The following is a 21,510-nucleotide window of genomic DNA, read 5'->3' on the forward strand; positions in this document are numbered from 1 at the left end:
AGTATGTGGATAGGAGGGTAACTGAGGAATATGGGTTGATGCGACTTAGCAGAATAACAGCTCAGCACGGGCTAGATGGGATGAAGGGCCTGTGGTGTAATGCTCTATAATAAAGCTGTTTCTGTTTCTTAGGAAGGCAGCTCGTGCCCCCACACCAACAGGCTTAACTACAAATGGCTGCAAATACCAGCCGAGACCAGATGCAGACCATCTGGGGAACACAATTTGCCATTCCTAATTGGGAATTTCTGTGCGCTTCTGACGGAATTCCAACAGGAAGCAGGAAATTCCTGGGCAAGCGTCGCGGTGTAGTGTAGTGTGCGGTGACCTTGCTCGGAGAGACGGTTTTACAACCCTTGGATCAGATACGGCTGTAAAGAAGTTTCCTGAAGGCATATAGTGTTTGACATGGGGTAGCTGCGAAGTGTAATAAAGTGTAGCAGACACATCGCTCACCCCCCTCCCTTCTGTAAACACGGAGGGAAGTCACCAATAAATTATCAAACCACAGGAGTCCAAAGTTAAAGTGGTTGCAGTCTTGTTTGGACCTGCGATCGGAATCAGCTTCATTATCATTGACATATGTTGTGAAACAGGCCCTTCGAGCCAAGTTGCCCAGCGTCTCACCGATTTAACCCCACTTTACAACGACCAGTGACCTGGCACGCCTTCAGACTGCGTGGGGAAACTGCAGCACCGGGAGGAGACCCACGTGCACTCAGGGAGCGGGTAGAACGTACGAAACTTTCTGAAGAGGACGCCGGAATTGAAGTCTGCCCTCTGATGCCCGGAGCCCCGGGCTCTAATAACGTCACGCTGGAGGCTGCCCTACCGCGGCGTTTTGTGCCAGTAGGGCAGAGCAAGACACTAAAAAATGACTATAAGTTACAATAAATAGATTTTGCCAAAGAAAATTAGTGAGGCAGTGGTCACGGACTGTCAAAATAAATTTATTATCGAAGTACGTTTGTGTCACCATATACTACCCTGAGATCCATTTTCTTGCAGGCATTCACGGTAGAATAAATTCAATATTTATTGAGATACAGCACAGAATAGGCCCTTCCAACCTATTGAGCTGTGCCACGCAGTGCCTTCCAATTTAATCCTAGCCTAGTCATGGGACAATTTACAATGACCAATTAACCTACCAAACGGTATGACTTTGGACTGTGGGAGGAAACCAGAGCACCCGGAGGAAACCCATGCGGTCACGGGGAGAACGTACAAACTCCTTACAGCCGGCGGCGGGAGTTGAGTCTAGGGTGCTGCCACTGTAAAGCGTTCTGTTAACCACTACGCCGCGGTGCCTCCCTAAAGGAAATCCAGCACCGCGCGGGCGCTATGGTGGCATAGTGGTTAGCGTGACGCAGTTACAGTTCAGGGTGTTGGAGTTTGTAGTTCAATCCCGCTGTCCTCTGTAAGCAAGTTTGCACGTTCCTACCCGTGTATGCATAGGTTTCCTTCGGGTGCTCTGGTTTCCTCCCACAGTCCAAAGACTGTCCCGTGATGAAGTCAGGGGTGTTGCTGGGCGGCATGGCTTGAAGGAATGGAAAAGCCTGTTTCACACGTAGGTCTGAGTAAATTAAAAACAAAGATTTAACTAAACACTATGCGAAAATTACACACAAAGACTGACAATTAAGTAACAACAACGCTGTCAGAAATCTGACATTGGAGAGGAGGAAGCGGAGACTGGGGGCAGGGTAGTGGGTCAGAAGACCCTCCTGTTCCGCCCCTCCCCATTCCCTCCCCATTCACAGCTGGCGACACAGCGTTTGGTGGTGACTCCCAACACTCTTTCCAACCGCGTCTTCCCCAGAGTAAGAGCAGAGTCGTTCCCACCTGCTGTTTGGGCGGCCAGTATCACCCAGCTGGAATCCCTGCTCCACCGCAGTGTCTTGGCACGGCTCCCATCTCTTTGAACTATGGCCGTTTGGCTGCAGGTTCGGATCACATGTTCTCTATAAATAACCATCGTGGAAGGCCTCATGCTCGTCCAAATCTGCCTCCTTTAGAAACCAGAAACAAATCTGGTATCATAAATAGAAGAGATTCTGCAGATGCTGGAGATCCAGAGCAACACACACAAAACACTGGAGGAACTCAGCAGGTCAGGCAGCATCTATGGAAATGAATAAACAGTTGATGTTTCAGGCTGAGACCCTTCACCAGGACTGGAAAGGAAGGGGAAAGATGCCAGAATAAAAAAGATTGGGGGGGTGGAAGGAGGACAAGCTGGAAGGTGATAAGTGAAGCCAGGTGGGTGGGAAAGGTCAAGGGCAGGAAAGAAAAGAGTCTGAAATGAGCAGAGAGTGGACCATAGGAGAAAGGGAAGGAGGAGGAGACCCAGAGGGAAGTAATCGGGAGGTGGGAAGAAGTAAAAGTTCAGAGTAGGGATGAGGAGGTGGGGAATTTTTATTTATGGGAAGGAGAAATCGATATTAATGCCGTCAGGTTGGAGGCTACCCAAATGGAATATGAGGTGTTGCTCCTCCACACTGAGGGTGGCCCCATGGCGGAAGAGGAGGCCGTGGACTGACATGTCGGAACAGGAATGGGAATGGGAATTGAAATGTTTGGTGAGGTGTTATGTTTCGTACTTTCAAAGTATTAAAGTAATTCAGAGGAAGACGCGGGAGTCTGAGATGTAGGTCTAACTTCGTGTTTACTTCAGGTGAGGCGCAGGCGTATCACGTGGTAGCGTGATGATGTATGCAAGTCACATATTCATATATATCACCCGTAATGTATTATTATAACCCGTAATGTGTTATTTAAATGAGCAAGAATGCTTAATTATTATATATATAATTAATTAAAGATGTGGCTGTGGGAGTGGTCCTGGATGAGCATATGGTTGAAGGATTGGAGGGCAGCAGGAATCACAGAGGGGGAGCAGTGAGAGAGGATCTCACCGATCTCTCGTCAGAGAGAAGATTCAGGGTAGGCACCCCTCAAAGAGACTTAGCAGTGTAAGGTGACATTTTGTTGTTTTGTGGCAACAGTGCTGTGCTATAAGTTGTTATAATTAAATACAACTTACAGAATATATAAATAGTGTAAAAGGTAAATGTTGAGGTGGTGTTCATGGGTTCAATGTCCATTCAGAAATCGGATGTCAGCGGGGAAGAAGCTGTTCCTAATCGTTGAGTGTGTGTCTTCAGGCTCCTGTACCTCCTCCCTGATGGTAGCAATGAGAAGAGGGCATCGTGTAGGTGACAGGGGTTGTTAATGATGGATGCCACTTTTTTGAGGTATCAGCTTTCCAGGGTGTGCTCGATGGTGAGGAAAGAGTGGGACGAGGGAACACACACCAGTCCTCAGAGACGGATCAGAAGTTGAGAGAGTGAGCAGTTTCAAGTTCCTGGGTGTCGGCATCTAATATGGACCCAAGTATTGATGCAGCTTTAAAGAAGTTACAACAATGGTATATTAGAGGAGATTTGGTTTGTCACCCAAGAGGCTCACACATTTCTACAGATGTACCGTGGAGAGCACTCTGACTGGCTGCATCACCGTCTGGTATGGGGGTGGGGGGCGGCTACTGCACAGGATCGAAGTAAGCTGCAGAGAGTTGCAAACTCAGTCAGATCCATCACGGGCAGCAGCCTCTGTAGTATCCAGGACATCTTCAAGGAGCGATGCCTCAAAAAGGCAGCGTCCATCATTAAGGACCCCCATCACCCAGGACATGCCCTCTCTCATTGCTGTCATCAGGGAGGAGGTACAGGAGCCTGAAGACACACACTCAATGATTCAGGAACAGCTTCTTCTACTCTGCCATCCGATTTCTGAGAGGACATTGAACCCATGAACACTACCTCACCACTTTTTTTTAATTTCTACTTTTCCACTACTTATTTAATTTAACTAATATATATATAATATTTACTTACGGTAAATCATGTTTTTCTTCTCTATTATCATGTATTGCATTGTACAGCTACCACAAAGACAATAAATTTCATGATGTATGCCGTGATATTAAACCTGATTCTGATTCTGATTCTGATGGTGGTCATTCTGATGGTGATGGCATTCTGATGGTGGGCGTTCTGATGGTGATGGCATCCTGATGGTGGGCATTCTGATGGTGATGGCACTCTGATGGTGATGGCATTCTGATGGTGATGTCACTGTGATGGTGGGCATTCTGATGGTGATGGCATTCAGATGGTGGGTATTCTGATGGTGATGGCATTCTGATGGTGATGGCATTCTGATGGTGATGGCTCTCTGATGGTGATGGCATTCTGATGGTGGGCATTCTGATGGTGATGGCATTCTGATGGTGATGGCGCTCTGATGGTGAGGGCATTCTGATGGTGGGCATTCTGATGGTGATGGCATTCTGATGGTGATGGCACTCTGATGGTGGGCATTCTGATGGCGATGGCATTCTGATGGTGGGCATTCTGATGGTGATGGCATTCTGATGGTGGGAAGGCTAGTGCCCATGATGGAGCTGACTGAGTCTAGAACCCTCTGCTGTCTAAAACATGGAAACATAGAAAACCTACAGCACAATACAGGCCCTTCGGCCCACAAAGTTGTGCCAAGCAAGTGCTTACCTGAGAAATTACCTAGGGTTACCCATAGCCCTCTATTTTTCTGAGCTCCATGTACCTATCCAGGAGTCTCTTAAAAGACCCTATCGTATCTGCCTCCACCACTGTCGCCGGCAGCCCATTCCATGCACTCACCACTCTCTGCCTAAAAAACTTACCCCTGACATCTCCTCTGTACCTACTTCCAAGCACCTTAAAACTGTGTCCTCTTGTGCTAGCCATTTCAGCCCTGGTAAAAGCCTCTGACTATCCACATGATCAATGCCTCTCATCATCTTATACACCTCTATCAGGTCACCTCTCATCCTCCGTCGCTCCAAGGAGAAAAGGCCGAGTTCACTCAACCTATTCTCATGAGGCATGCTCCCCAATCCAGGCAACATCCTTGTAAATCTCCTCTGCACCCTTTCTATGGTTTCCACATCCTTCCTGTAGTGAGGCGACCAGAACTGAGCACAGTACTCCAAGTGGGGTCTAACCAGGGTCCTATATAGCTGCAACATTACCTCTTGGCTCCTGAACTCAATCCCATGCTTGATGAAGGCTAATGCACCATGTGCCTTCTTAATCACAGAGTCAACCTACGCAGCAGCCTTGAGTGTCCTATGGACTTGGACCCCAAGATCCCTCTGATCCTCCACACTGCCAAGAGTCTTACTATTAATACTATATTCTGCCATCATATTTGACCTATCAAAATGAACCACCTCACACTTATCTGGGTTGAACTCAATATGCCACTTCTCAGCCCATTTTTTTGCATCCTACCAATGTCACGCTGTAACCTCTGACAGCCCTCCACACTATCCACAACACCTCCAATCTTTCTGTCATCAGCAAATTTACTAACCCATCCCTCCACTTCTCTTCTGACCTTGTGCTTTGCCTCTGTACTAGGCTGTGGTGCAGCCCATCAGAATGCTCTCCATGGTGAGTGTGTTTGGTGACATACCAAAATCTCCTAGAGAAGTAGAGTGACGGGCATGCCTTCTTCATGATGGCTCGCCAGTGTGCATGGACCCTGCAGTGCAAGTGGTGCATGTGAGCTTGACTTCGCCGTTTAGATAACAGATACTTTATTGATCTCAAAGGAAGTTAGTGTCACAGTAGCATTACAAATGCACAGATATACAAATATTAGAAGAAAAGTAAGAAAGAAGAAAAAGTAATTACCTCAAACAGTCTCACAGGAGGGGGCCAACACTTCCCTGGCTTTGGGCTGACTCAATACAGAGCCTAATGGCTGAGGGTGAGAATGACCTCGTATAGAGCTCTTTGGACCAGCGCAGTTGTCTTAGTCTGTTACTGAAAGTGCTCCTTTGTTCAGCCAAGGTGGCATGCAGAGGGTGAGAAGCATTGTCCAGAATTGCCAGGAGTTTCCAGAGGGTCCTTTGTTCTACCACAGCGTCTAGTGTGTCCAGTTTGACTCCTATAACAGAAACAGACTCTCTAATCAGTTTATTGAGCCTGTTGGCATCATTTGTGTTGATGCCATTGCCCCAGAACACCACATCATAGGAGATTGTACTGGCGACAACAGACTGGTAGAACATGTGAAGGAGAGGCCTGCATACTCCAAAGGACCTCAGTCTCCTCAGGAAGTAGAGGCAACTGTGGCCCTTGTACACAGCCTCTGTGTTGGTGCTCCACTCCAGTCTGTAATCCAGGTGCACCCTAGGTACGTGTAGGTCCTCACCACATCTATATCCTCACTATCAGGAGTAGGCAGGGAGCAGTGCAGGGTTAGTCTTCCTAAAGTCCATCACCATCTCCTTTGTCTCACTGATATTGAGCTGCAGATGATTCAGCTTGCACCATTTGACAAAGTCCTCCACCAGGGACCTGTATTCATCCTCCCATCTTCCCTTCATTCACCCAACAATTACTGAGTCATCGGAGAATTTCTGCAGATGACATGACTCAGTGTTGTATCTAAAGTTCAAGGTATACAGGGTAAACAGGAAGGGAGCCAATACAGTCCCCTGTGGGGCCCCAGTACTGCTTACAGCCATGTCTGAAACACAGCTCTGAAGCTGCACAAACTGTGGTCTGCAGTTATCCCGGATACAATGGAAGTGCCAACCTGCATTGAATGGAGCTTTCCCCCCCCAGCAATGAGGGCTGTGTGGTATTGAAGAAATACTTCCTTGAGAAATTAAAAAAAATGATCGTCACAGTGCTGCCCTGCTCATCCAAATGGGAGCAGGCTCCGTTCAGCAGGTAGATGACAGCATCGTTGTCTCCAATGTGCTCCTGGTAGGCAAACTGCAGGGGATCGAAGGCTGATCTGACCAGGGGTCAGAGGTGAGCCAGGACCAGTCTATTTAGGGTTTTCATGATGTGTGAGGTCAGGGCCACTGGACAGTAGTCATTCAAGACTTTCGGTTGGCCCTCCTTGGGTACGGGGATCACACATGATGTTTTCCACACAGTCGGGGCCCTTTCCAGGCTGAGACTCAGATTGAAATTGCGCTGGAGAACACACAGCTGCTTAAGAGAAGTTTGGATAGGTATATGGATGGGAGAGATATGGTGGGATATGGTTCCGGTGCAGGTTGATGGGAGTAGACAGCTTAAATGGTTCAGCATGGGCTAGATGGGCCAAAGGGCCTGTCTCTGATCTGTACTTTTTGAAGACTCTACGATTGCATCAGTGTGTTAGGCCCATGATAGATCCTGTGTGATGTCGACCCCCAGGAACCTGAAGATGCCCTCTTATTCCACCACTGACTCCTGAATGAGAACAGGTGCGTGTCCTCCTGACTTCCCCTCTGGAGTCCTTCATGCCATGAACACCCCTTTTCACACAAGGACTGGTGGTCCTTCTCTTTGGGGGGGCGGTGGGTGGCAGGGTGTCCTGCCCTCCGTATTGGAGATCTGGGGTGGAGGGGAATGCACAGAGCAGTAATAAATCCAGCTCTGTACACGATCTCCCAGCTGTGTGGCATATCTGTAGGCTGAACGAGACCACGTACCACATGTGCACGGAGTCTGTGAGCTGCAGTTCTCGTTTGTACATCTGAAGGGGCTGCCCCTGACCTTTCATTTTACCCCCATCCTCCGCATATTCAGTCATTGCAGCCAAGCTAGATAACCGTGGGTCCTGGAGGCAGACAGCTCAGCGTTCCTATCGCATTTTGAATTAGTATTGGTTTACCTGGATGGTGGGGTGGAGATACGTCTCTACCAAAGGGGATGTAAGGTGCTCCTTCCCTCCCCTACTCTGCAGGTCACCCTGGGGCGAGGTGTAGCACCTGCTTAGCAACCCCCCCCCCCCCCCGGATCAGGGTCAGGTGACCATGGGAGCGGGTGGTGACGGTCGTTTGAGCAGCTGGTGCAGATCACAAGTCCTGGTCATGTGACCACTGACACCAGGCAGACAATCTCTGAAGAGTATTGATAATGGCTGCGGTCACCCGTCTTGTAACAACACTTTACAAGAAGGCAATGGCAAACTACTTCTGTGGAAAGATTTGCCAAGAACAATCATGGTGGTGAGACCGTGGTCACCTGTGTCCTGTGACACGGCACATAACGATGATGATGACTGGTTAGTGAAGATCTTGTCTTGCCCACTGTTCATTCAAATCAAATCGTTACACAGTGCATTGAGGTAGAACAAGGGAAAACAATAACAGAATGCTGAATAAAGAGTTACAGTTACAAAGAAGGTGCAGTGCAGATAGACAATAAGGTGTGAGATCATAACGAGGTAGATTGTGAGGTCAAGAACCCATCTTATCATACTAAAGGCTGATTTATACTTGTGCGTACGAGCTTGCACTGTAGCCTACACAAGTGGCCTACGCTGTTGTGAGCATTTATACTTGTGCGTTGGTGTGTCTGCGTCGCTCTGCAATTCACCACCAAAATGCTAGTTGGCGGTGGGGTTTCTATGCCACTGTGTTGAGTTTCTTCATGTTGAAACTCAACGTGAAGAAACTCAAACTTCAAACAATTGCGACTGAAACTGAAGGAGGGTGAATTTCTGCGTTCACCAGCAACTTTGATGAGTGTTGCTTGAATTTCCAGCATCTGCAGAATTCCTCATGTGAGGGTGAATTTTCTGTGCTTGTCTGGCCACTGAGAGACATGGATGAGGAAATGCATTTCAAATATTTTCAGATGTCAGCAGGTAGATTTGACGATTTGGTTCATCGTCTCCAACCATTTATTTCGCATCAGTGTACGCACAGTATACTCAGAGACTGGCAATCGCCATTCGAGTTTTAGCTTCAGGTGGAAGTCAGCAGGCTGTAGCAGCTAGCTACAAACTGGCGTCAAGCACAGGATCCTCCATAATTTCAGAGGTCTGTAAAGCTTTATGGAAAGCATTGCAGCCAGAGTTCCTTCCCTGCCCTTCAGTCGCCCAATGGGAAGCTATTGCAGCGTAGGAGGAAATGTGATGCTACCAAGCAGACCAATCACAGTTGTTGTGGTCTGCAACGCCGCGACACGTTGTTACATTTTGGGAGAGGTGCGCGTCAGGCTACGGCGTAGGGTTCAGCATAGATACAGCGTAGGGTTCACGGCTACGCCGTACCTACGGTGTACATTTGATGCACAAATATAAATCAGCCTTAAGGACCTGATCAGTAGTCCTGTACCAGTAGCTGTCTCTGAGCCTGGTGGTACATGCTTTCAAGTTTTGTATCTTCTGCCCAATGGGAGAGGGGAGAGAAGAGAGAATGTCTGGGGTGGCAACACAAATCATTCCTAAAGATGCTGCCTGGCCTGCTGTGTTCGCCAACAACTTTCATGTGTGTTGCTTGAATTTCCAGCATCTGCAGAATTCCTGATGTCTGGGGTGGGTGGGGTTTTTGATTATGCCGGCTGCTTTACGGAGACAATGAGAAGAGTAGACAGAGTCCATGGAGGGGAGGTTGGTTTCTGTGTAGTGCTGAGATGTGTCCACAACTCCCATGCGCCCACAGGCGGAGCAGTGGCCATACTGAACAGTGATGCACCCAGAGCGGATGCTTTCTGTGGTGCGTTGATAAAAATCGATGAGGTGCCACATTTCTTTTAGCCTCGGAGGAAGTAAAGATGTTGGTGAGCCTTCTTGGCCGTGGCGGCTTTGTGGTGAGACCAGGACAGGCTATTGGCGAGGCTACTTCTTGTGTCCTTATGAGGGATTCCGTTGGTGGACCAGTATGGGTCCTGATGGGCCGAATGCTCTTCTGGTTGTGGATCTCTGCACTGCCCTGACACCTCCTCTCCTCTCTGTCTCCTTTAGAATCCAGCACAGCACAGAGGTGTGCAGAACGAGAGCAGCCTGACGCATTTCTGGTGCGCCTTCCTCGACTTCAGGTGAGATGACCTGGGAGGTGTCCCTCTCCGTCCGTCCCTGTGGCATGAACCAGGGCTGATTGCCCGGGATGGGGAAGTGGGGGACCAGGACCTGTCGCACACAGGTGTCCAAGGTGGATTATGCCGTCAGTAACATTGTGGAAGATGCTGTCTCTGTGGTGGTGGCTCCCTGTTCACAGAATAGGGAGATGTGGAAGATTCTGGAGGTCCCTGAGTCTCATAGAATTCATAGAGTCTCATAGTCCCGGTGGCCACACATTTTAATTCCATATCCCATTCCCATTCTGATATGTCTATCCAAGGCCTCCTCTACTGTAAAGATGAAGCCACACTCAGGTTGGAGGAACAACACCTTATATTCCATCTGGGTAGCCTCCAACCTGATGGCATGAACATTAACTTCTCAAACTTCCGCTAATGCCCCACCACCCCCTCGTACCCCATCCGTTATTTATTTATATACACACATTCTTTTTCTCTCTCTCCTTTTTCTCCCTCTGTCCCTCTCACTATACACCTTGCCCATCCTCTGGGCTTTCTCCCTCCCCCTTTTCCTTCTCCCTGGGCCTCCTGTCCCATGATCTTCTCATATCCCTTTTGCCAATCACCTGTCCAGCTCTTGGCTCCATCCCTCCCCCTCCTGTGTTCTCCTATCATTTTGGATCTCCCCCTCCCTCTCCCACTTTCAAATCTCTTACTAGCTCTTCTTTCAGTTAGTCCTGACGAAGGGTCTTGGCCCAAAATGTTGACTGTACCTCTTCTGGCCTGCTGCGTTCACCAGCAACTTTTATGTGTGTTGCTTGAAATTCCAGCATCGGCAGATTTCCTGGTGTTTGTAGAACATATACCAGTGCAGTCCCTTTCACTCACCATGCTGTACTAACCTTTCCTCCATGACTTAGCTTCCACAGCCGCCTTGGGAAATGAATTCCACAGATTCACCACTCTCTGGCCAAAGGAATTCCTCCTCATTTTCACTCTAAAAGAACGTACCTCTATTCTGAGATTGTCTCCTCTGGTCAAAGACTCCCCCCTATAGGAAACACCCTCTCCACATCCACTCTATTGAGGCCTTTCACCATTCGGTAGGTTTCAGTGAGATTCCCACCTCATTCTTCTGAGTTCCAGTGAGTACAGGCCCAGAGCCATCAAACACTCCTCATATGACAAGCCTTTCAATCCTGGGATCATTTTCGTGAACTTTCTTGAAACTTCTCCAGTGTCAGCACATCCTCTCCTAGATGAGGGGCCTCAGCTGTACTTTATAAAGTCTCAACATTACACCCTTGCTTTTATATTCTAGTCCTCTCGAAATGAACGTGAACATCGTGTTTGACTTCCTCACCACCAACTGCATGTCCCTCGTATATCTGCCTCCACCACCACTCCCGGCAGTGCGTTCTACACAGACACCACTCTCTGTGTGAAAAAGACCTATGCCTGATATTCCCCCCTGTACTTTCCTCCAGTCACCTTCATTAATCTGTTCATTTGTACTGAGCGCTGCGTTTGGGCTGTAGCTGCTCCGTGGTTCAAGTTGAGTGTCAAGTTCAAATGTATCGTCATCTGACTGTACACTTATACAACCAAACGAAACAACATTCCTCTGGACCACTGTGCACCCACACTAGGTGTATCACACACTGCACATAAACACCTCATTGAGAACCTCCGCACCATCCTCCACAAGCGGGAATTCCCGGTGGCCAAACATTTTAATTCCCGTTCCCATTCCTGTTCCGACGTGTCAGTCCATGACCTCTTCTTGTGACAAGATGAGGCCACCCTCAGGGTGGAGGAGCAACACCTCATATTCCATCTGGGTAGCCTCCAACCTGATGGCATGAGTATTGCTTTTTCCTTCCGGTTAAAAAAAATTCCCTCCTGCTCTCCTCTTCTCCTGTTCCCCAATCTAGTTCCTTACATCTTACCTGCCTATCACCTCCCCCGGTCCCCTCCTCCCTCCCTTTCTCCTACAGTCCACTCCGCTCTCCTGTCAGATTCCTTCCTCTCCAGTCCTTTACCTTTCCCATCCACCTGGCTTCACCTGTCACCTTCCAGCCAGCCTCCTGTCCCTCTCCCCCTTCCCCACCTTCTTATTCAGACTTCCTCCCCCTTCTTTCTCAGTCCTGAAGAAGGGTCTTGGCCCGAAATGTCGGCTGTTTACTTTTATCCATAGATGCTTCCTGACCTGTTGAGTTCCTCCAGCATTTTGTCTGTTGCTTCACATAAACCAAAATGGTTAATAAAATAACATTCAAAATGCATGTAGTGCACAGCAGAGTAAACAGTAAACAGTAAACAGCTCACTGTCCTAGTGACGAGATCTCAGTGGTGTCAGGGTATTCATTACTCTCACAGCCTGAGGAAAGAAGCTGTTACCCAGTCTGGCAGTCTAGTCCTGATGCTCCTGTATCGCCTTCCTGACGACAGTGGGACAAAGAGATTGTGGGATGGGTGGTGCGGATCCTCGACAATGCCTTGGGCCCTTCGTATACAACACTCCCAGTAAATGACACAAATAGTGGGGGGAGGGAGACCCCCAGTGGTCCTCTCAGTGGTTTTTACTGTCCTCTGTAACCAATTACCAATGCTCTGGGCCCTTTGTCTGCAGAGCTCCCGGTAAAAGGATGTCACAAAAGGGGGGGAGTGGTATTTGGAGGGAGACCCCAGTGATCCTCTCAGCGGGTTTTACTGTCCTCTGTTGGGTCCTGCGGCCTGATGCCTTGCAGCTTCCGTATCACACAATGATGCAGCCAGAGAGGATACACGTGTAGAACCTTGCTGAGATAGGGGTGGGGAGCCTTGCATGCCTCAGTCGCCCCAGAAAGTGTAGACGCTGCTCTGCCTTCTTGAGAAGTGAGGAGCTGTTGTGGTCAGTGCACAGTGGCAGCGGGATTGCCTTCTCTTTCTTGACTTGTTCCAGTTCCGGGACGGGTGTCTGGTCCAACGAGGGGTGCATCCGGATCGGAGGGAACGCCTCCCACTCCGTCTGCCTCTGTAATCACCTCACCAACTTCGCCATCCTCATGCAAGTGGTGCCCCTGGAGGTGAGTGCATTTTAACCTGGAAAACCTAGACGCCATTTATCAGGACATGACCGAGACTAGAAAGCAGACAGGCTGGGGCTGTTTTCCCTGGGGTGAAGGCGGCCGATGGGTGACATGTCAGAGGTTTGTAAAACCATGAGGGGCTTTTCCATTTCCCAGTGTAGGCAAGTCATGTCAAGCTGCTTATTGTCATTTACCTTTATACATGTATACAGTCAAACGAGACAATGTTTCTCCAGACCAGGGTTTAAAACACAGTTGTACACATAACACACAATAACTCAGGAAAGTAAGAATTAAATCTGCAAATGAATTATGCATAAACAAAGCAAAGTGCATAAAGTAAATATTGTCGGCTATAGAGTAAATTAACCAGTGACACTTCGAATGAAGCAGGGAGTTCAGAAGCCTAACGGCCTGAGGGGAGAATCTGGTTCCCATCCTGACCGTTCCTGTCTTTATGCATCAAAGTCTCCTGCCTGATGGTAGAAAGTCAAAGAGGAGGCAGGGTGGATGGGTGGGATCTTTGATAATACTAAGGACCCTGCGTAGACAGTGCTCCTGATGAATGTCCCCGATGGATGGTGGGGAGACCCCTATGATCCTTTCGGCTGTTCTCACCATCCATTTTCGGGACTTCCTGTCTGATGGTCGATGCTCTCAATGGTGCTCCTGTAAAATTCAGCTTAGCCGGTGGGGGTAGGTGGTGGTGGGAACCTCAATGTCCTCAGGAGAAGATGGCAATGCTGTGCCTTCTTACTTTGGGAGATAATATTGAGGGACTAAGTGAGTTTGTCTGTAAACTCCTAGGAACATGATGCACTTAACTCTCTCTACAGAGGAGCACGTATGTGTGGTGGGGTGGGGGGCGGTGCGCTGGGGGAATGGTTCGCCTGCACCTTCTGAAAGTCCACAATCATTTCCTTGGACTTCTCCACGTTCAGTCTTCGGTTGTTGTTCTCACACCAAATCCACTGGCCATTCCACTACTCTGACCCATCATCATTGTTGATGGAGGCCAACCACCGGCTGGAGAGCATAGGGTGAGGGGTCAAGGTTCAGAGGGGCCTTGGGAGGCAAATCTTTCACAGAGAGGAAGAGAGAGGGTGGGGGGGGAGAGAGATTGGGAGGGAGAGAGGGTTGGGGAGAGAGAGATTGGGAGGGAGAGAGGGTGGGGGAGAGAGAGAGATTGGGAGGAGGAGAGGGTGGGAGAGAGAGAGATGGGGGGGGAGAGGGTGGGAGAGAGAGAGGTGGGGAGGGGAGAGGGTGGCAGAGAGAGTGAGATTAGGAGGGGTAGAGGGTGGGGGAGAGAGAGAGATTGGGAGGGAGAGAGGGTGGGGGAGAGAGAGATTGGGAGAGGGGAGAGTGTGGGAGAGGAGAGGATTGGGCAGGGAGAGAAAGAGAGATTGGAAGAGCGGAAATGGCTGGGGGAGTGGGAGTAAGAGAGAAAGACAGGTTCCATTGGGAGGGAAAGTTAACAGTTGAATGAGGAACCTATCTCAGAGGAGGAGGCCACTTGGCCCGTCGTGTCTCCGCCAATTCCTGGAATGGCAGCTTCACCTTGCCAGCTCCAGACACCCAGGTACAGCCCTGAATTTAGGTGTTATGTGTGACGCTTTGCACGATCCCCCGTGACTGCATAGGTTGACCCCCAACCCCCAGCTGTCTGGATCCCTCCCACATTCCAAAGACGTATATCGTGTTAATCGGCCACTGTTAATTTTGTGTGGGTGAAAGGAGAAACTAGCCTTGTACGGGGGGACAGATTACAGGGACGTTAGTGTGGGTGAAAGCAAAAACTAGCCTTGTACGGGGGGACAGATTACCGGGACATTAGTGTGGGATTGCACTGAATCAGAATCAGGTTTATTACCACATATTTCATGAAATCTGTTGTTTTTCAGCTGCAGAACAGTGCAAAGATCTAAAATTTCATGTTACAAAAACAAATAGTGCAAAGAAGAATAATTTTTAAAGTTTAATATATTGAGATATAGAGCAGAATGGGCCCTTTGAGTCACCCAGCAACTCCCGATTTAACCCTGGCCTAGTCACGGGAGAATTTACAACGACCGATTAACCTACCAACCCGTACGTTTTTGGACTGTGGGAGGAAACCAGAGCACCTGGAGGAAACCCACACGGTCACGGGGAGAACGTACAAACTTCTTACAGGCAGCAGCAGGAATTGAACCCGAGTCGCCTGTACTGTGAAGCGTTGTGCTAACCACTATTCTACTGTGCTGAGGTAGTGTTCATGTGTGTGAAAAGAAATAGTGCAAAAATTAGTGAGGTAGTGTTCATGGGTTCAGTGTCCATTCAGAAATCTGATGGCAGAGGGGAAGAATCTGTTCCTGAATCACTGAGTGTGTGTCTTCAGGCTCCTGTACCTCCTCCCTGATGGTATCAATGAGAAAAGGGCATGTCCTGGGTGATGGGGGTTCTTAATGATGGATGTTGGCTTTTTGAGGGATCACGTTCTGAAGGTGTCCTCAGTGCTGGGGAGGCTGGTGCCCATGGTGGAGCTGGCTGAGTTTACAACTCTCTGCAGCTGTTTCCATTCCTGTGCAGTCGCCCCTCCATACCAGATGGTGATGCAATCAGTCGGAATGCCCTCCATGATATATCTGTAGAAATTCGTGAGAGTCTTCTGGTCTTACACCAATTCTCCTCAAATGGTTTGGCTTGGACTAGATGGGCTAAAGGACCAGTTTCTCTGATGTACTTTCCTATGACACTGTGACTCCTAATGAAATATAGCTGCTGTCGTGGTTTCATTTAATTCTTTTTCATTTGAAACCATAGCCCTATGACTGCAGTCATTGGGAGGTGTAGGGGAAAGAGTTCTGGAGTCTCTCCCCTCCACCACTTCGTCCTTTGTTTCAGGGAAGGAGCCTGAAGTGATGGGCTGATTACTGGACTGGTAACTTTGGAGTGTCACAATGATCCGTCTGGAGTTAATGTGCTGGCGTTGTTCGAACTACATGTACTTCACAGACGATAAGATCACATAGTGCATTAGGAAATCCTAAAATCGATACAGTATCTAAGTCCTCTAGTACCTTCAATTGCTACAGTATCATAGTTACTGTTGAATCAATGATTGACCAAATTGCCCACAGATTACCAGCAGTTTCTCAGACAAACCAGCCCTGGATTGACACATGATAGATGTGAGCTTCTGCTCTCTTCTAACCACACACATAAGCCCATAAGAGACAGGAGCAGAATTAGACCATTCAGCCCATCGAGTCTGCTCTGCCATTTGATCATGTCTGTTCCATTTCCCTCTCAACCCCAATCTCCTGTCTTCTCCCCACAGCCTTTCACATTCTGACTTATCAAGAATCTATTAACCTCTGCCTTAAATACACCCAATGACTTGGCCTGCTTAGCCGTCTGCGGCAACAAATTCTACGGATTCATCATCCTCTGGCTAAAGGAATTCTTCCTCGCCTCCTTTCTAAAAGGATGTCCCTCTATTCTGAGGCTGTGTCCTCTGGTCTTAGACTCCCCCACCATGGGGAACATCCTCTTCGCATCCACTCTACCGAGGCCTGTCAACATTCAATAGGTTTCATTCTTCTAAATTCCAGCAAGTACAGGCCCAGAGCCATCAATCGCTCCTCATACAATAAACCTTTCATTCCAGAATCAATCTCCTCTGAACCCTCTCTAATGTCAGGACATTCTTCCTTAGGTCATCATCGCCATCATTATATGCCCTGTCGTGTGTCAGAAGTGGTTTGCCACTGCCTACCCCTCATGTCTTTATGACAAATTGGAAGTCAAAGAGGTTGCATGAAGCTCTTCTCAGGTTAACTTATGGCCTTGAGGAGCCCAGAGGGTCATTGTCATAGAAATCGAAATTGGCCCTTCAGCCTGGCTGGCCCACATCATAGACGATTCCCATCGAAGCTTGTTGTACTTGCCATATTTGACCCAATCCCAAACCTTTCATATTCTTATCCATTATCCTGCCCAAGTACCCTCTAAATGTCCTTAATGTACCTGGCTCAACCACTTCCTCTGGCAGCTTGTTCCATAGACAAAGTTCAAAGTAAATTTATTATTGAAGTACATGTATGTCACCATATACAACCCTGGGTTTCATCTTCTTGCTGGCATACTCAATACATCTGTAGAATTTTTTTTAGATTAGTTTATGAGAACACTCAGTCCTCTTTTATTGTCATTTAGAAATGCATACATGCATTAAGAAATGATACAATGTTTCTCCGGAGTGATATCACAGAAAACAGAACAAACCAAAGACTAACACTGACAGAACCACATAATTATAACCATAATGAAGGACCTGTATCATTTCTTAAAGCATATAATAATAATAAATAAACAATAGATATCGAGAATCTGAGATAAGAGTCTTTGGAAGTGAGTGAATTGGTTGAGTGAAGTTATCTCCTCTGGTTCAATAGCCTGATGGTTGAGGGGTAATAACTGTTCCTGAACCTGGTGGTGTGGGTCCTGAGGCTCCTGTACCTCCTTCCTGATGGCAGCAGTGAGAAGAGAGGATGACCTGGGTGGTGGAGGTCCCTGATGATGGATGCTGCTTTCCTACGACAGCATTTCATGTAGATGTGCTGAATGGTTGGGAGAACTTTACCTGTGATGGACTGGGCCATATCCACTACCTTTTTGTAGGATTTTCCATTCAAGGGCATTGGTGTTTCTATACCCGGCTGTGATGCAGCCAGTCAAAATACTCTCCAGTACACACCTATAGAAGTTTGCCAAAGTTTTAGATGTTGTGCAGAATCTCTGCAAACTCCTAAGGAATTAGAGGCATTGCCGTGCTTTCTTATGTTCTGGCTCTGTAATAACACTGAGGAATTTAAAGTTGCTGACCCTTTCTCCTTCTGATCCCCCGGTGAGGAATGGCTAATGGACCTCAGGTTTCCTCCTCCTGAATGTAATAATACGGTCCTTGGTCTTGCTGACATTGAGTAAGAGGTTGTTGTTCTGGAAATACGCAGCCAGATTCTGGCCACATTCTGGGTGGAATACTTGCCCCGTGGGTTCATGCTGAATCTCAACTCTCTCAGCTTAGACCTGTGATCTCTAATTCCTGCTTCCCAAATCAAAATAAACCTTTGCTGCCTGTCAGTGTAGAAAACGACCTTGCCAAGCTGTTGTCATTCCACACTATAAGCCTTCAGAAGATCCTCCAGAATGTTCTGGCCAAGAGGGATCTCCAACAACTCCCTGCTCCTCCAGTGTCATCAAGAGGACATGGCCACAATCATCATGAGGAAACGTTGGAGATGGATTGGACATGTGAGGGGAAGAGAGGTCAATTCCATCACCAAGACAACATTGGACCCCTGAAGGATGGAGGAGACATGGGAGACCAAAGACAACTTGGTGCCGTATCGTAGAGGCAGAAATGAGGACCCTGAACCACACCTGGGACACGGTAGAGAAGATGGCCGGGGACAGACAGAGATGGAGGACCTTCATTGCTGCCCCAAACGCCAGAGGCGTAACAGGCATTTGATGATGATGCCTGTCAGTGTAATCTAGTCCCTCCCTTACGTCTCAGCAGTAACACACAAAATGCTCGAGGAATCCGCAGGCCAGGCCGCACCGACAGTGGACATTTTTGGCTGAGACTCTTCATCAAGTCTCTTTGTTTATTCCTTTCCATTGAAGCTGCCTGACTTGCTGAGCAACTCCTGCATTTGGTGTGTGTTGCTTTTTATTCTGGTGCCTTCCCGCTTCCTTTTCAGTCCTTAAGAATGGTCTCGGCCCAAAATATTGACCCTTTATTCCACTCCATTGAATCTGCCTGTCCTGCTCAGTTCCTCCAGCATTTTGTGTGTGCTGCTTTGGATTTCCAGCATCTGCAGAATCTCTGGTATTTATTTATGATTTCCCAGCACCCCACAGGTCAGTAGGATCATTGGTCATTGTAAATTGTCCTGCGATTAGCCTAGGGCTAAATCAGGGATTGCTGGCTGGCACAGCTTGCAGGGCTGGAGGAGTAACTAAATTGGATCACCCGGAGGAAACGCATATGGTCACGGGGAGAATGCACCAGCTCCTTACAGAGGATGCCAGGATTGAACTCTGAACTCCGATGCTAGGTGTTATGCTACCCCACATTCTGAATCCGGGTTGGCAGCAGACTCCACATCTCCTTGAGATCTCTCTTGACTCAGTCATAGGGCGAGGCTGAGTTTTGTTTAACTCTTCTGATGCTGGTCAGAGGCTTAAATCTATGCCCCGGTGAGAGACAGGAAGAGGTGTAGGGGCTGGAGGGGTTACGGAGTCAGGGAGTGGTGTTGGGATTGGAGGGGGTGACAGAGACAGGGAGGGGTGTAGGGACTGGAGGGGTTTACAGAGACAGGGAGGGGTGTAGGGGCTGGGGTGAGCTACAGAGACAGGGAGCAGTGTAAGGGAAGGATGGGGTTACAGAGAAAGGGAGAGGTGTAGGGACCTGAGGGGTTACGGAGACAGGGAGGGGTGTTGGGGTTGGAGGGGGTGACAGAGACAGGGAGGAGTGTAAGAGCAGAAGGGGGTTACAGGGACGGGGTGGGGGTTGTCAGTGGAGGGGTTTATAGAGGTTCAAAATAAATTCATTATCAAAGTACTTATATGTCGCAATATACAACTTTTAGATTCATTTTCTTGTGGTCATATTCAGTAAATCCAAAATAGAATAATAACCATATAGAATCAATCAAAGACCTCACCAGCTTGGATGTTCAACTAGTGTGCAGAATACAACAAACTGTGCAAAAACGAAAAGAAAGAAACAATAACAACAATAAATAAGCAATAAATATCGAGAATAGGAGATGAAGAGTCTTTGAAGGTGTTGGTGGGTCTGACTCCATGTTGAATGGTGTCATTGATGTCTGGGCAGCTGTGACACTGCATGGGACCGGATGTGATCTGTGTGTGACCCGTTATGACCCAGCAGGATGTGCATGTGACCCGTTATGACCCGCGTGACGTGTGTTTCTCTCCCCGACAGTTGGAGCATGGACACCAGGTGGCACTCTCTGCCATCACCTATGTGGGCTGCTCCCTCTCCATCGTGTGTCTCACCATCACCCTTGTCACCTTTGCTGTCCTCTCGTGAGTATCTCCGACCCCAATGAGTCACCCCAGGGTGGGGAAAGTTCAACAGGTACAACCCACCTACATCCCCCACACACACCGCAGTAACCATACCCACAACAGGGTATACACATTTACGTGTGTGCACACACATACACACAGATTAACAGACACACACAAGTGCAAATTGCACTCTCACAGTGATATATAGTCATAATATACACCCATTCTCTCTCCCCCCCCTCTCTCACCACACACACACACACACAGATACGTGTGTGTTGGTTGGATCATGGACTGTGTACGTTGAGGACTGTGTTGCTGTGGGTGGGTATGAGAGGGGTGGCTGATGGTGGGGTGGTGTGTGACTCGGGCGGGGATGTTGGGATTGGAGTTTGGGATGGCGGGATATTGAGATGGGGTGTTGGTATGGGAGTGGGAGGAGTGTGGGATTGTCAGGATGGTGGGCTGGTTGGGTTCCAGTCAGGATTGCAGTCATGGTGTTTTCTTCTCGGCCTTGGGTACTGCTGTTGTTCATTCTGTCTCCCTGTCTCTGTATCTCCCCGCTCTCTCTCCCTCTCCCCCTCTCCCCCCTCCCTCTCCCTCTTCCTCCTCCACTCTCCACCCTCCCCTCCCCTCTCCTCCCCCCTCCGAGTCTCCATGCTGGAATACCCAGGTCGGTGAGCACCATCCGGACCCAGCGCTATCACATCCATGCCAACCTCTCCTTCAGCATCCTAGCGGCGCAGCTCCTGCTGCTTGTCAGCTTCCGCTTTGCCCCGGACACGGTGAGTGTGGAACGTCTGTGGGAATCCCGCCTGATTCACTCGGAGATGCTTAGAGCACGGACTCAGGCTATTCAGCCCAACCTGCGCACACTCACCCCCCCTCCCATTTACACTGACCTCGAGTGCCCCACAATACCACCGTATCCTCCCATCAGTGCGACACTGGCCACAGACATACAGCATCTTTCCAGTCTCTGTCTCCTTACACCAAGACAGGTTGTTTATTTGGAGAGACAGTGTGATAACAGGCCCTTCTTGTCCAGTGAGCCCGCACTGCCCAATTATACCCATGTCACCAATCAAACTACTAATCTCTCTGTCTTTGGACCATAAAACAATAAGAGATAGGAGAGAATGAGGCCATTCAGCCCTTCGAGTCTACTCCGCTGTTCCATCATGGCTGATTTATTATCCCTCTCAACCTCAATTCTCCTGCCTTCTCTCCGTAACCTGTGACACCCTGACTAATCAAGAACCCAGCAACCTCCACTTTAAATACACCCAATGATTTGCCTCCACAGCCATCACCACCCTCTGGCTAAACAAATTCATCCTCATCTCCATTCTAAATGGATGTCCCTCTATTCTGAGGCTGCGTCCTCTGGTCCTAGACTCCCCCAGTGTAGGGAACATCCTCTCCACATCCACTCTGAGACCTTTCAACATTTGATAGGTTTCAATTAGATCCCCTTCTTCTAAACTCCA

At 48.6% G+C, this 21,510-nt stretch overlaps 1 protein-coding gene across 1 annotated transcript in view; it reads left to right on the plus strand.

Annotated features, from left to right (window-relative positions):
- The window catches only part of adgrd1 (adhesion G protein-coupled receptor D1), a 200,578-nt gene that overhangs the window by 125,953 nt on the left and 53,115 nt on the right, over positions 1-21,510 (plus strand). Inside the window, exons 11-14 of the mRNA XM_063073236.1 lie at positions 9,808-9,881; positions 12,808-12,931; positions 19,932-20,035; positions 20,694-20,805. Of these exons, the coding sequence (XP_062929306.1) occupies positions 9,808-9,881; positions 12,808-12,931; positions 19,932-20,035; positions 20,694-20,805 (414 nt within the window). The remainder of the gene's footprint in view (positions 1-9,807; positions 9,882-12,807; positions 12,932-19,931; positions 20,036-20,693; positions 20,806-21,510) is intronic.

The sequence above is a fragment of the Mobula hypostoma genome, chromosome 21 (assembly GCF_963921235.1).
Source record: "Mobula hypostoma chromosome 21, sMobHyp1.1, whole genome shotgun sequence".
NCBI lineage: Eukaryota > Metazoa > Chordata > Chondrichthyes > Myliobatiformes > Myliobatidae > Mobula > Mobula hypostoma.